The following is a 15738-nucleotide window of genomic DNA, read 5'->3' on the forward strand; positions in this document are numbered from 1 at the left end:
TCTTTATTTTGATGAATACAATTTATATGTTTTCTTTTGTTGCTTGTGCTTTAGGTGTCATACCTAAGAAACCAGTGCCTACTTCAAGGTCAAGAACATTTACACCTAGGTTTTCTTTTAAGAGTTTTGTCATTTCAACTCTTACATCTAGTAGCTCTTTGATACATTTTGAGTTAGTTTTTAATATGGTGTGAGATAGGGGTCCAATTTGGTTGTTTTGCATAAGGATATTCAGTTGTACCAGCAGTGTTTGTTAAAAAGACTGTTCTTTCACCCATGGAATGGCCTTGGCACCCTTGTTAAAATCAATTTACCATAAGTGTATGGGTTTATTTCTGGACTCTTAATTGTATTCCCTTGACAAAAAGGATACATCTTAACTGGAGAGACTTAGAAATCAAAATTAGGTCACTGCCTCTGGCTTTGAGCAAAGGTCATGATACAACTTTTTATTTTCAAATTCTCCACAAGCATTTATCTTCCTTATATTTTAAGAAAACTAGATCACATTGCTGTACAGTGACTACAGGTAAATACACAAAGAAAACTTTTTCTCACTTTTAAATACAGCTTCTTATTGCCTACATGTAGTGCCTCTAAAATGAGGCAATTCGTAGAAACCCTTGAATAACCTTTACCAACCATTCCTTGGGTAGAAGTTTCTTCCTTTCCCGTACTCCCACTGTACTCCACAAATGAGGAGTCCATTGAGGTGCAGTTTTGTTACTATTGCTATAACCTTTTGTCATTACAAGTGCAGTAAGATATATTGTAGAAAGTTAGAAAATACAAGCCAACAAAAAATTTTCAACTATCACATTCTTACCACTCAGATCACTGTAACTCCTTAGTGCATACTCTTTCAGATCTTTTTCTATGCAAATATACACATACGTGTTATTTTAACCAAAAATGAGATTTTATAGTCCACATTGAATTGAATCTACTCTTGCAATCAGTGATCTCCATCTGTCAGTTTCAGCAAATTTTCATTTCATCAAATCCCCAGGCTATATTTAGATTTCTCTGACAATGTCCTTTCTCCCTGCTTTGTCCAAACCAATATTCACTTTAACACTATTGTATCGGGCTGTTATGGCTCTTAAGTCCCTTTTAACATAGCATCTCTACCCTCAATCCTTTTTGCTTTTCAGTTTTACAACACTAGCTTGTTAGTGATCAATCCAGTCTTGCTGAAGAACATCCCAACCTTTGGATTTGCCTGTTTGTTTCCTTCAAGTAGTGTTTAATATATTTCTTTATTCCCCTTATTTCCTGTAAACTGGAAATTATATCTAAAGGTTTGATAAAGTCTGGTAAACTATTGGCTAGAATGCGTCATAGGTGTTGTATCACATCAGAAGACACGTAACTTGGGGTTGACTCCATTGTTAGTGATGCTGAGATCGACCGTCGGAGAGAGGTCGATCTTACCCTTTCCATCTTATACTTCCAGTTTTTCACTTTTAGACTAAAAAGGGAACTATCTGGTTTTACTTTGGAGTGATACAGATATCCAATTCCCCATCAAACATCCATCTAATAGTTTTGCCACTATTTAAGTACAATTAAATGTAGATTTTAATCAGAAAAAATTTCTGCTTAGAAACCCTAGAACTCAGTTCAGTATTACTCGATCCGCTGATGGTTTCAGTGTGCCGATAGCTGACCCCTGCACCCCACTGAAGAACTTTGGTCCTAAAAGTCTGGTGTTTTGATTTTTTAATCGTTCTATAAAATCTTTTGATCTCAGCCTGAATTCAAAAGTGGTAACAACAGAAAAGCCTTGATATAAAATAAAGGCCTGCATCTGTCTTTCTTGCATTATCTCCTGACTTTCTGCTACCCATCCCCAAAACAAAGAAAATATTTAGGTGGAAGGAATAATTTGTGTCATGCCTAATAGAGTACCAACTATCCTTTATCATAAAAGAGATCGAGCTTCTTAGAGTCAACTATTTTATATTAACTTTGGTCTAAAATTAATATTTTTATCACTACAACTAGTCTTTCAATATATTTAACCTCCTGGAAAAAATAAAGGTTGGATTACAATCATGTGCTCAGTTTGGGCCACATTTGAGGCTCTGTTGGCATTTTCTGTGGTTCACCTGCTGGGAGGACATGGATCACCAGGAGTTCTTCATATGTGTGCTAGGCACCAAACTACTCACTTCTAGCACCCAGGGCCACTGCAGTGAAATATACTTCACCTAGAGAACCCACAGGGCTTCGAGTCTCCCCGCTTCCCAAGTTCCTCCTGCCTGTGCACATCTTCAGCATCAGCAGCCGGCCCTGGTGCTGCTGCATTTAGACCAGCCATCTGTGTCCCTGTGGGACTGAGACTGGGTGTTTTTGAGCTAAGGGCTTTCTCTCCTGGAATTCCCCATTGGGGATAAAGAGTGCCTGAGGTTAAAATGACTTACAAGGTCTTGTGCCAGACATACTTTGTTTTATGTTGAGGTAATTTTGGTAGTTTCACTGGGAGCAGGGGAAAATCCAATTGGGAGGAGTGTTATCAGGGCTTCTCAGTTATATTTCTGCTAAGTAACATTTTGAAAGTATGCCTGGGTAGATGCTCCTAGCCTTAAAAGTAAAGCTGTGAGCCCAGCCGGTGTTGCTCAGTAGTTGAGCATCAACCTATGAACCAGGAGGTCACTGTTCGATTCCTGGTCAGGGCACATGCCCGGGTTGGGGGCTCGATCCCCAGTGTGGGGCGTGGGGGAGGCAGCTGATCAATGATTCTCTCTCATCATTGATGTTTCTGTCTCTCTTTCCCTCTCCCTTTCTCTCTCTGAAATCAATTAAAAAAATATTTAAAATTTTAAAAAATAAGTAATTTTTTTTTTTTTTTTAAGTAAAGCTTTGAGCTGTACACAGGTACATGTGAATATCTGTTTGTACATGCCTGGCTATAATGAAATACATAAATAAGGCATACTTCTTCATAAGAGACTTGGCGTCTGGCATAGGAAACACAGCACAAAAGGATCATGAGTTTCTGGAACAGGCAGAGAAAAAGATACTCAAGCCCCCATAGATTACTGTCTTGAGAGTGGATTTTCTCACATTTGATCCACAGCAAAGTGGAGCCGCATTAACACACTTGTCTTTTTTCATTTGCCAATAGGAAACCGAAAAGAGAAGAGCACCTCAGTGAAGAAGCCATCAGGGTGATCGCCAGCCTTCCTGACTTAACGTTCATGCATGCCAAGGTGTTGATGTTCCCAGCCACGTTAACACCTTCCACGAGCTCCCAGGAGAAAGCAGACTGATAACTGATATGAATTGCACAGTTTCAATGGCTTTTCCTTCTCTCCATCCCTTTCCTACCATCAAAAGCATACCTGCTGTAATTAAAAAAAAAATTCAAGTTCAGCTGATTTGTTGGTAAGCCACACTAGAAAGGTATACATAGTAATGTATATTTATTTACATACTGAAGTCCTAAATTTATATTAGAAAAAAATGTAAATAATCGGGGGTGAACATTTTTGAAGATTTATTCTTTTTGTGTTGCTGGGGTGTATACATTTATGTCTTTGTGAAATACACTGGTGGTGTCCTTCTTACAAAACTTTTGAAATAAAAAAAAGAAAATTAAAAATTCAAATCTCCACTGTCTGTGAAATCCCCTTCAGTCTTTTAGATCGCATTGAATGTCCTATTAATTTTTCATATTATATGTTGAATTACTTTTGCTATCATAAATGAGCTCCAGAGTCATCGTTGTGTGTGTGTGTGTCTGTGTGTGTGTGCGTGCGCTTGGTGGGTTTGTTTCAGATCTGGCTTTTGTTAACATTTTTGTGTTCTTTTTTAATCTTTTCAATCTGGCATATTGCTGTTTGACCTTTTGCAAAGTACTTCATCGATTGCTCCTTTGTTACAGGGTATGGATCATTGTCAGAACCTGATTGGAGGGGTTTAGAGAGATTGTGTGTCTGTCTTAAATCAGTTTGGTTTGGAGAAGGGCCAAATTACGTGACTGTCTTACCATGAAACTTACTTGTTGTGGGTTTGTTTTGTTCTGTCATACCACTATTTTTTGAGGATTTTGCACAGTGTAAAATGACATAATCATAGATTGCTATGGTTTAGGCTGTATATACAGTAAAAACTATGGGTTTTAAATGTTTGGGGAAATTCCTATGGAAAAAAGAGAGACATGTAGAAGAACCTCTAACAAGGGTAATATGCATGCCCAAGGTCTTTGGAGATTTCAGTGTGTAAATTTCCTTTTAGCTTACACAAAAATAAAATAATTTAAAAGAAATGTAGCCTGGTGTCTTTGTCCTTTGGTATCTGGGGAAGACTTAATGGGTTTGGATGTGAAGTTTTATTCCATTTAATGTGTTTCAATCCAGGGGAAAGCATTTGGTAGGGCTTCCACCTGTTGAAACCAGGAAGAATTTGAATCTGGCCCATAAGAATTGTCTCAGTCATTTTAAGTAGCTGAGCTGTTTTTATGTAGAACATGAGATCATAAAAGAAATTCCCATGATTCATTATAATGTATCTTCGTCAGAATTGGCAAGGCTAAATAGGGATTTGTAGGGATTTTTTTTATTTCTAAGGAAATATATGCATGAAATTAAGGTGAGCAGAAAATTTCTAAAAAGTAATTGTAAAATATTACATACTGCTTCCCCAAAAAGTCACTTGATGTATTTCATTAGAAAAAGGCAGTCAGCCCCAAAGCCCAACACTTCGTATCTGCTACAGAATGTCCTAGTGGAACCCGTTTGCACCTCCATCATTGACAGAGAGTCCTGGGTTGCCAGGTTATTACACGGGCCATTGGGACACTTGCCTGAGTGTAATTTAAGTACAGCCTGGGGTGACCACACTTACCCTCTAGTCCATCTCCCATCACTTCCCCAACTTTTTTTTCCTTTCAGAGAAGGCTTTCCCTCAGAATAGTCACAAGTCTCCACTGCCCAGTGACCTGAATGGAAGGGTAAAATTACTCTCAGCAGAACTTGACATGTTTCAGTATTGGAAGCTTAAATGGTTGCTTCTGCAGCACGTTACAACTAAGTTGTAATGACAACCTTCACCAACCCAAATGTAGAGTGCATTTATTAGCTGTGTTACCATGAGGAAGGTAATCAACTTCTCTGAGCCCTAAGTATATTATCTTTTAAAATGGGAATGATACTAGCAGCCTGTGGGGTTGATGTATTAAATAATACATGTGAAACACTTGTCACATGAGAAGATAGTCAATAAGAAATAGAACAGCAGAATCTGTGAAGGCCTCAGGAATCCTGGTACGTTTAAAACACTTACAGAAAGGAGCACTGAAAATAACAAGTTATTGCATTATTTTAAAACAGTCAAGTGGGCCTTCCTCATGAAAGTAATCCTGCTTTATGACTCACAGAAAATGGGTGTTTCATTTTACAACCACTTTTAGATAAGCCAGATTTCCCTTTTCGTGAATCATATTGGCTCTGGATGTTTTAATCACAATAGGCACATTAATATCGGATTGTCATAGGTTAAAGTTGGGGCTCTAGTCTTGAGGACTAAAAGTGCTCAGCTTTTTTTTTTTTGCACCAGGCCAGGGCTCCAGTTGCCCCAGAAAGCGGTAGTAATGGCTGCTGCAGGAAGAGCCTGGAGCATCCTGTGATCTCAGCTAAGGGAGAGTCTGTCAGATGCAGGCTTGTCTTGGTCATCAGCCGTCCATTTGTCTTTCTCAAAGTCAGCCAGGGGGACTCTGCAGAAATGGAGAGAAGAAACCAAGGAGTGACCCTGAAAGTCTAATCACACATAGTAGGGACTGGTTTAGCAATCAGCTTTGTGTCCTGGACATCTTAAACCAGCTCACTCACCCCTAGTCTCATCTCACAGGATGGCCAAATCCAAATAGCCATACATAATGCCCCAGTTAGTCCGAGCCAGACTGGGAAGTATAGGAGAAACTTTCCTGGGTTGAGTCATGTGTCATTACTATTTTCATGAGTCATTCTTTTATATAGAAACGTGTTCTTCCCTCTGCATGATTATCGTGTTCTTTAGAATTTGCCATCTTTCTGTTCCCTCATGTTTCCTGAATCAGGATTAGGCTCAGCTGTAACAAAAACTTAAATGCTGCATCTCACGTAATAAGACTCATACTTTTGTCACATTCAAACTCTGAAGTTGGAAATGTATCATACAATCGGATAGGTTACCCGCTCATTTGGCAGTGGTTTCTTTTGCTTGGTGATGTATAAAACAATGCTGTCTTACAATCAATGACAGTTAATGAGAAATGGTAATGGGGGCTTCAACAATAGAAGCTTATTTCTCTTGCCTGTAAAGCAGGAGGAAACAGTCTGGGGCTGGTAAAGAGGTTTCATGAGACCATCAGAGACTGAAGCTCTTACTGTCTTGGTCCACTATTCTCTGCGTGGTTTGTACCCTATGGTCCAAGGTGCCTGCAGTCACCATGGAAGAAGGGAATCTCCCTCCCATCAAGGACACTTCCCATAAAGTTTACACATTATGTCCAATTACATTCTATTGGCCAGAGTTTAGCTGTAGCACCATATGTAGCTGCAGAAGAGACTGGGACGTACATTTATTCTGGGTGACAGTTCAAAAAGGAGTCGAGTAGTAAGGAGAAAGCAAAGAACAGATTGAAGGGCAACCGTAAGGCTGGGCCACACCCGCTTTTCACTTCTCAGCCCATACAAACAGCATCTCATTGAGCTAAAGGAAAACTTAGAGGGATGGATTCTGGATTGTTGTCTGGATGCTTCAGACTGGATCTGGTGCTTTCCTGGTGCTTTTCCAAGTGGGGGAGAATCTGTAGAGGGCAGCACTGGGGCCTTGGGGAAAACAAATGCTAAGACAAATCATTGGTGGGAGCAGGGAGCAGCCTGGTGCAGTGGAAGGGGCACTGGGTTAGAGTAGGAGTTGTGTGGTCTAAATATAACTGCCACTAAGCAGCTATAAGATCTTGGATAACCCCTTTTTTAAGTTTCCCGTACCTCAGGTATATATGAAGTATTTAAGTCTATAGAATTGAAAAAAGTGTTGGTTCCATTGCTACCAAAAGTTCAAAGCCTATGATGATGAAATTCTCAGAGCTGGAGAGAGTGAAGGCTAGACAAGGAAAGTGACTTGCACAACATTACACATCTGTAACCAGAGGCAGGACCAGAATCCAGTTTTCCTGACTCCTGGCCTTTTCATTTACACCCTTCTGCATCTCCTCTGGAATGAGTGGCCAGTCAACCTTTGACTGAACATTTTTAGGGACCTCATATGGGCTCAGAATCTCACAAGACTCCCCCCCCCTCCCCCCAGCACTGATTGTTAGGGCTGCCGTTGAGTGGAAACCCGCCTCCCCATAACCTGCTACCCCTATGCATGAGATAAACCAAATCCCTTCTCCATAAATGCCTGAAGCCCATTGTCATGTTCCCTGTTCCCTTCCTCCGCCAGGTCTCGTATGATGACATAGTTTCCAGGTCTTCCCCATATCCATCATTCTCTGCATGTTGTTCCAGTTTGTCAAAGTTCTTCTCAGTGTGCTCCCCAGACTGGACCAAATGTTGCCCCATCGCTGGCATGGGGCTCACATGTATTTTATTCAAGACTCTTCTTTCAAATGTAGTCTAAAGTTACATTACTGTATATGGCAACAACGTTGGCTCTTTAATTCATTGTGTAAACAGCATTTTCCCCATAACTGTCATTAAGCCAGATTTTCTCTGTTATCTACTTGTGTCATTGAATATTTAAATTTAAAAATAGAATTCTAATCGTGGTAGTTACTAGAGGGGTTGGGAGACTGGGCATAATAGGTAGGGGACTGGGCGAAAAAGATGAAGGCATTAAAACGTACAGATTGGTAGCTGCAAAACAGTCATGGGGATGTAAAGTACAGCACAAGAGTTATAGTGAGTAATATTGTAATAACTATGTATGGTGCCGGTTGGGTTCTAGAAATATCAGGGTGAGCATTTTGTAAAGTATATGATTTTCTAACCACTGTGCTATGCACCTGAAATTAATAAGAAATATTGAATGTAAATTGTAATTGAAATTTTTAAATAAAAAAATGTAAAAGCAGAGTTCTACATTTATCCTTTTACAACTTTGTTTTGTTAGCTTTAGACAATTGTTTCAGTCTGCCTCATCAAGTCTTAATTGTACACCTAGCAACTTTGTCATCTACAGATTCATAAATAACCCTTGTGATCCAAATCATGCAAATGTTGAGCGGTACAAACTCTGCACCTCCCCTCCCAGGGAAGACTGAGCATATTGCTTCTCAACACAATGACAACCGAATTTCCCCATCTTGCCCACAACTCCTAAAAACACGTGCAGCCTTGCTGAATTCGGCCACACAATGCCTGTGGCATTTCACGGGCCATCCTGAGCATTTCTCCAGATGATCTCCAACACCTCATTCGGCTTGAAAAGTTGTGTGACCTAGTGCTCCAAAAGCAGCATAAAGGTCACAAAATAAGGAGAAGGTAAAATAACATCTACTCGAGATGGGAGATCAAATGAGGTACCCATCTCACCACGGACACACAGCAAGCCCTCAGTAAGAAACTCTGGGTCGTGGTTCACCGGGGCCAGGATTCCATCATTGCTGATGCAGGCAAAGGGCTACGGGGGGAATAGGGTTGTCTTCCCGACCAGCATCAGGAAGTCAGGCTGACCTCCAGGATACTCAGCTTGCCCTCAATATAGCTCCTATGTTTAAGGTACCCATCATTTTAGCTTATTTTTTCAGCCTGGACTATCACTTCACACATTTCACTTTTAATTGACCTCTTTCAAAAACCACCCCCTTCCTTTAGTTTTCCAAAACCAGGATTTAGGAGCTAAAACAATAGTCACCTTTCTATACCCTGAAATAGACTGCGAGCTGTGACTTCAGCTCCTTTGGCTCTCACCTTTTTGACCCAAGTTCATGCTCCTCTCCTGTGTCATTGTCTCTCTCCTGAGGGTCGGCGACCAGGGTTAGGAAAGACCACAAGGGTCAAGGAGTGAGAGTGAGGTCTTGTGTCCAACTCAGAAAAGGGGCTGTTTGGTCTTCTACATAGTATTTCTTGTATGGCATCCTTAGTCCAAACAGGTAATGTTCTTGGTCAAGAGCCCATCCTCGCCCCTCCCTTGAGCTCCGCACCCCCATTCTGACAGCCCCTGGCCATCCCCGCCCAGACATCCCACAGACTCCTGGACTGAAGCCTGCGCCCCACAATCCTGCCTTACCTGCCACCCCCGCCCCCATGCCTCATCCCTGCCACGCTCCCTCGCCTTGATGGGCCCCATCTCCACTAACTGCCCAAACCCCAGAATTGCTCTTGCCCCGCTCCCCTTCCTCACCCCTAACCCTGCTGGTTCTAGGGCCCTGTCCGTTACCCTAAATATCCATTTCCTCCCTCTCCGCCCCGTCGTCTCTCACATGCCTGCTGTGACAGCCCCACTCACCTGCACCCCCCTTGCCTCCCTGCGCGGTGCACCTCCCACTAGGACAAGAGTCCTCCTTTGCTGTTAAATAGCCCTCCGAGCACCCCCTTAGCCTTCTGCGCAAAGTCTCAACTCCTTGGCTTGTCACCCTGCACCTGGGATCTTCGTCCTGACTGGGCCACGGGCTCCTGCCTGAATGGCCAGCTCCTTACAGTTACTAAATGGTCCCTGGGGGTGGCCCGGGCTACCGTCCTTCCCAGAAATGCTCTCCTTCACCATGTGGCCCATGTCACTTCCTCTGGGAGCCTTTCTGAACCCCCTCAGACACAGCCAGCTCTCCAGCCTCACAGGGCTTGGTTTCCAGTTGGTGAGAGCGCTGCTGAGGCCTGGCCCGGGCGCTGCACCCTCCCAGTAACCCTGAGAGGCCTCAGCTGAACTGAGCGCCACTGACGGCAGGAAACCGAGGTTCGCAGCATTAACTGCCCCCAGGTCACTCAGCCGGAGCAGAGGCGTCTGAAACCGGGTCTCTCTCATCCCAGAGACTGCACGTATCAGCCTCTGGGTGTGACAGGGCCGCTACAGCACCTGTCGCCTTGCTCTGCGATGACCAATTTGCTCGCCTCTCTCCCTCCAGCTGAGGGCCCCTTGAAGGCAAGAATGTGTCGGATCGGGTCTGTCCCTGGCCCTGGCACAGTGCCGGGCAATGTCTGCCACCTCCCCCAGTTTATGCAGGAGACCTTCTGTGAACCGGAGAGTGATCCTTCCAGAATCTGTGCTTTGCCTTCCCCAGAAAATACAGTGAACCCCACCCCACCTCAAGCCCCATCTGAATTTTTTCCAAAAATATCCTGTTCTATCAATCACCAATTCAATTCTCCAAATTCTGAAGCAAACCCAGAAAACTCCTCGGGCCCCTGAGCGAGGCCTGAGTGTGACTCACTCTTAGGCCCTCAGACAAAGCTTGTTGTTCCTGAAAGGAGGCGTCACACTGAGAGTCACTGAATTGGACAGCCGAGCGAGGGCACCCGAAGGCAGTTCCGTGCGGAGACCTGCCCGCCGTCCATCAGCCTCCACATCGCACTTGCCCACCCCTTTCTCTCTTCTCTTAGCCAAAGCAGGACCTGCCTGTTGGGGCTGGAGGCGCTAGGGGCATGGTGGGGGTGAGGGAGGCTCTCTTAACCTTGAGTTCTGGGTGTAGGCCCCCAAATCCAGCAGGATTGGAACCACACCTTTCATTGTAAATTCAAGCCTCCGCTGGCTGCAGACACTTGCCTGAAATCAGTATTTTGACTCAGTGGGAGGAGAGAAGCATGGCCCAAGGACCGCCCAACTCCTCACTCACTGCCCTGGGCAGGGGAAGCGTTCCCTCGAGTGGGGTCACGCTTTGCTTCGCTTTATTTTTGCTGAGTTGCCTCGGGAGCCTGAACTCTGATCTGGGTGGGATTCATTAATTCAGTGGCTCAAGAGAATGACACAGACCAGTGTTCCACCTCCCGTCGGAAACTGCTCTCCCTTGGCCCGAAGGAGGCCTGCACTCTTTCCCCAGTGACCCGATCCGTGCCCGGCAGCACCCCTATTCCATGCCCGCCCCTCTCCCCAGCCTGTTTAATCACCTCTCCGGGCTGCCCAGGTCCTGTCAGGGAGGCAACAGCTAGAACCCAGAACACAGGGAGGCCTGTTTCCCTTCAGCTACTATCTTGTAACTCCCTCTTAATTTACAATCTGTTTGCTGTTTCAGATGTTTGGAAAGAAAAATCCTTAGTCAGCAGCTCTGGAAAGCTTCACTTGCAGTGAAATCTGGACTCTTCTTTCCCACCCCAGGATTTTTTGGTTTTGTGGCTGGAACCTCACATCTGTGAGGCAGGCTGGAGCTCACGGGCCCCGGTCACCAGATACCTGTTGAAAGGATGCAGTCAGGGGTGGAAAATCTGGGCAGAGCCCACCAGTGACAACTGGTATTTATCTAGTATCAGCCTCCACCAACCTGGAGATTGGTAGGGAGAGGAGCAAAGACTCGAAAGGGCCGCCTGTCCCAGCTCCGGGGCCGGTGGGAACCCGCCAGGAAGCCCTTTCCCTGAAGACTAGCGACAAAGCCCTTTTCCCAGCTGAAGGGCCATGTCTGCCCCTGGTCTGTACCTCCCCGGGGCTGACCTCTGGGGAAAGGCTTCCCCCAGGCACTTCCATACAAGATGACACTTGTCATTCTGCCCGAGCTGTCATTGTCTGTGGTGTGCTTCTGAAGGATGATGAAAGAAAGGGGCAGGGGCTCTTGTTTTAGATAATCCTGTCATCATTCAGCTGGGTAGGAAACAAAGGACATCCCCAAGATGCAGCTTTAGCACCCTGGTGGCTCATGGCTCTCCCGTGTGGCTGTCCTCAAGTGCCCATCAGCCCCAGCACAAAGGACTCCTGAGTGTCCGAGGGCCACAGAAGATCTGGCTTGGCCATGGCTCTGTCCGTTCATTCCATCCCCGCTCACATAGCACATACACACCCTGGGGTTTGTCAAGTACCTGGGGCATGGCAGAGCCCAAGAAGGTGAGTCGTGCCTCTTGGAACCTCTCTTTCTCCTTCCTTGAACCATGCTGGACCTCAGTTATCTTAGATTTTATTTACTTATTTACTTTGCTGACAATCTCAGAATAAATTATGTCGTCTCTCCTGCCCCCACCAACACACACACACACCAACATCATATCCAAAATTAAGGAATATTCTTCTGCTAACCCTGTTATCACAGCTAAGAAAATTTACAGTAATTTCTGAATACCATTTGAAACTCAGTCTGTTAAAATCCCTAAATGTCCCTAAAATGTCTTTTATAGCTTTCCTGTTCAAACCAGGGCCTGCTCAAGGAACCTGCATCCCATTTGGTTGTATGTTCCTTTTAACCTAAAAGGGTTCTCCCATCCTTTTATTTTTCACTAGCTTGATTTTTTTTTTAAAAAGAAACAAGGCCAGTTGTCTTGTAGAATGTCCCACATTCTGGATTTCTCTGATTGCTTCTTCTTGATGTCATTTAGCTTGTCCCTCTATCCCCTATATTTCTTCTAATAGATCTTAGTCCCTTCAGGCTGCTTTAACAAAAATGCCATAGACTGAATAGCTTATAAAAAACAGAAACTTATTTCTCACAGTTCTGGAGGCTGGGAATTTCAAGATCAAGGCACGAGGTTGGCTAGTTCCTGGTGAAAGTCCGCTTCTTAGTCCACAGACAGCTGTCTTCTCACTGTGTCCTCACATGGCAGAAGGGGTGAGAGAGCTCTTTGGGGTCTCTTATAAGGGCACTAATCCCATACATGAGGGCTCTACCGCCATGACCCGATTACTTCCCAAAGGCCCCGTCTCCTAATATCACCACCCTGGGGGTCAGGGTTTCAACATATGAATTTGGGGACACAAACATTTTCTATAGCAAATAGTCTAACTTCCCTAATGGTCAATGTCTTGAAATATCTCCAACTTCATCCAGCTTTCAGCAGAAGATTTTGGCTACTGCAAAGTATAGGTACAATAGGGAGAGGGAAAGGTGAGGAAGAAACAGTCCTCTAAGCATGACCTGAAGGCCCAAGCACACAGCCAGGAAGGACCGCTGTGCCCCAGGAAAGGTTCCAGCAGAGGGCTGGGGTCGTCCAGCAACCGTGACATCCAGAAACCCCAGCTGTGGGGACTGGCCCTGTGCGTGTCAGTCCTGCTCAGCTGCCCCAACCCATTTAGGACTGACCATCTGGTGGACGGCCCTCCCTTCTCTCTGGGGCCTTCCCAGACCTCTGCATGGCCCCCTCCTTCAGTCCTCAGGCCCCTGCTCAAAGAGGCCTTTCCTGTATACTGGCTAAAACAGCGTCCCCAGCCCTCTCTAGCCCCTGCCTGCTGTGCTTTTCTTCTCAGCACACATTACCATCTGACATATTTATTGTTTATTTTGTATTATCCATCTCTCCTGCCAAGACTTCATTAGGACAAGGGCCTCTGTTGCCTTGCTCACTGCTGTATCCCCAGTGCCTAGAACAGCTTCTCATATAAAGAAGGCACCTAATAAACATGAATGAATGAATGAATGAATGAATGAATGAATGAATGAATGAATATGCCCCCGGTAAATAGGCCAATTCCAAGAACATAACTGACCTCAAGTAAACAGATGTTGTTTGGGTTATCATTTTTCCAGAAACATACTAAAATTCTGAAACTACACTTAATGTTAAATAGGGGGTGGAGGGGGATCACATCACCCGTGAAAAAAAACCCAAAATCTCCCCCCCCCCAAGCTGTCTGATCTCCCAGCCCTGAGTCACCCCTGCCACCAGGGTTTGGGCACCTCCTGGATCACTCAACTCAGGGTAGTCCAGGGCCTCTTGGTCATAAATACCATTTAGCCCCACTCAGCAAATAAGAGCCCTGTGAATTATGATGTTTGGCTGGGAGGATGATCCCTCTGTCTGATTTTTTTAAAGTTGAGTCTGGGTTTTTTTTCTCATTTTTTTTTAAGCCCTCAAATGTTGAACAGGTGCTGTATTCAACTCCTAGCCAAGGGCTGTGGCTTATGGTGGGCACTGAGCCAGGGGGCCTGGGAGAGGTAGTGGGGGCCTGGGAGCCAGGGTGGGAGCCAGTGCCGCCCGCCGATGAGTGAAGGAGCAGGGCTAGCTTTCATTTCGTTGGAGTAAAACCAACAAACAGGAGACTGTGTCATCTAAAGAGGGGCTCCTCACCCTGGGATCCAGGGATCCCCTGAAACCCTGTGCAACATACTAGGAATATTTGCTTCCGAGCACCTTTCTGGGGAGAGGGTTCACGGCTTGCGTCAGCTTCCAAATGAAGTTGTGACATTGCCTTTCCCCCTCCCCCACCATCACTGCCACGAAAGGAGAAGTAAGAAAAACACAGAGAGCACCTGGCGGCTCTTCGGATTTGTGAACCCACAAAGTTGTGTCAAACCCCTGCTGTGCCCCATCCCACCCAGGAGCTCAGGCTAATGGGGGAAGTGGGCCCAATGGGAGGAGGCAGGTTGGGGTGTTTGGGTTTTCACTTGTTTTTCATAAGTTTTCTCTTCGGGCTTCTTCTATGCACAACGATAGTAATAACAGCCGGCTCTTACGTAGCACTCTTCTTTTTTTTTAAAGAATAGTTTATTGATTTTTAGAGAGACCGGAAGGGAGAGGGAGGGAGAGAGAGAATCGTCATCGAACCGGCAACCTTTCGGGGCACCAGCAGGATGATGCCCATCCAGCTGAGCCACCCTGGCCAGGGCTTCCCTGCAGCCTCCCGCGCTTTCCATGTATTAGCTCCTTTAATCTCCGCAGAGCCTATGAAACAGGTACCTCACTCTCATCTCACCTTACAGATAATAAAACTGAGGCCCAGAGAGGTTAAGAAATTTGCCCCAAAGCCCATAGCAGACTGGATTTAAACCCGGAGGACCTGGCTCCAGGTCCACATGTCTATTCAACCCCACAAGCTAGTTATCTCATTTGAGCCTCACAACCACCCCCTGAAGCATCTACTGTGATAATCTCCATGCTGCAGGTGATAACACTGAGGTTGGGTAACTTGCCCAAGGTCACCTGCGCATTACACACCTCCCACTGAGAAGGCTGAGAGCCAAAGAGTCAGAGGAATTCAGGGGGGCAAGAGGTCACTCTGGCCAGGGGTGACCAGGGGAGCAGTCCAGCAGGGAGCAATGGGAATCTGGAAGGCTGACAAGATGTGTGTACCTGAGAGACAGCTCCCGGAGGCCAATAGGCTGGGGTCCTGGTCTCTGCCCCATTGAATTGCCTCCTTCCAGAGGCCCCAGCCCAGTGGGAAAGGTGGCCTGTGGAGGAGGGATGGAGCCCTGCCTCAAGGCTAACACCCACTTTCATCCCCCATTCACAGGGGTCTTAGGAGGAGTGCCTTCTATGGGTAGAGTGAGATTAACAAGGCAGCCTCCCCAGCCCCACCCCACCCCACCCTTCCCCCTCAGGCCAGTTGTCCCACTTTCAGTAGCCAGGTGCCTATTTACATCTCTGCAGGAGAGGCCTCTTTCTCATGGGGGGAGGGAACCCCCATGGTGCCAGAACTCAGGCCACGTGGAGACTGGGCTCATTAGGGGCCACACAATTACAAGGTGAGTCAGGCCCTGACCCCTCAGCAGAGATGGCACATCCTATAAAAAAGATAGAGATGGAAGTAGGATGATTTCCACTTCACAGATAAGAAAACTGAAGCTTGGAGGCTATACTAGGTTGACTTGTAACCCTCTCAAAAAATAAGCCTCCCCAGAACCTGTAAATATGACCTTATTTGGGGAAATAAAAATGGTCTTTGCAGATATAATTAAGA

At 45.4% G+C, this 15738-nt stretch overlaps 1 protein-coding gene across 2 annotated transcripts in view; it reads left to right on the top strand.

Annotated features, from left to right (window-relative positions):
• The window catches only part of AFTPH (aftiphilin), a 61913-nt gene extending 57636 nt beyond the window's left edge, over positions 1-4277 (top strand). For both annotated transcript variants that reach the window (XM_016224214.2, XM_016224215.2), the window contains one exon: positions 3131-4277. In XM_016224214.2, coding sequence (XP_016079700.2) covers positions 3131-3275 — 145 coding nt within the window. In that variant the 3' untranslated portion in view covers positions 3276-4277. The remainder of the gene's footprint in view (positions 1-3130) is intronic.
• The last annotated feature ends 11461 nt before the right edge of the window (positions 4278-15738 follow it).

This window comes from Miniopterus natalensis, chromosome 13, assembly GCF_054644295.1.
Source record: "Miniopterus natalensis isolate mMinNat1 chromosome 13, mMinNat1.hap1, whole genome shotgun sequence".
NCBI lineage: Eukaryota > Metazoa > Chordata > Mammalia > Chiroptera > Miniopteridae > Miniopterus > Miniopterus natalensis.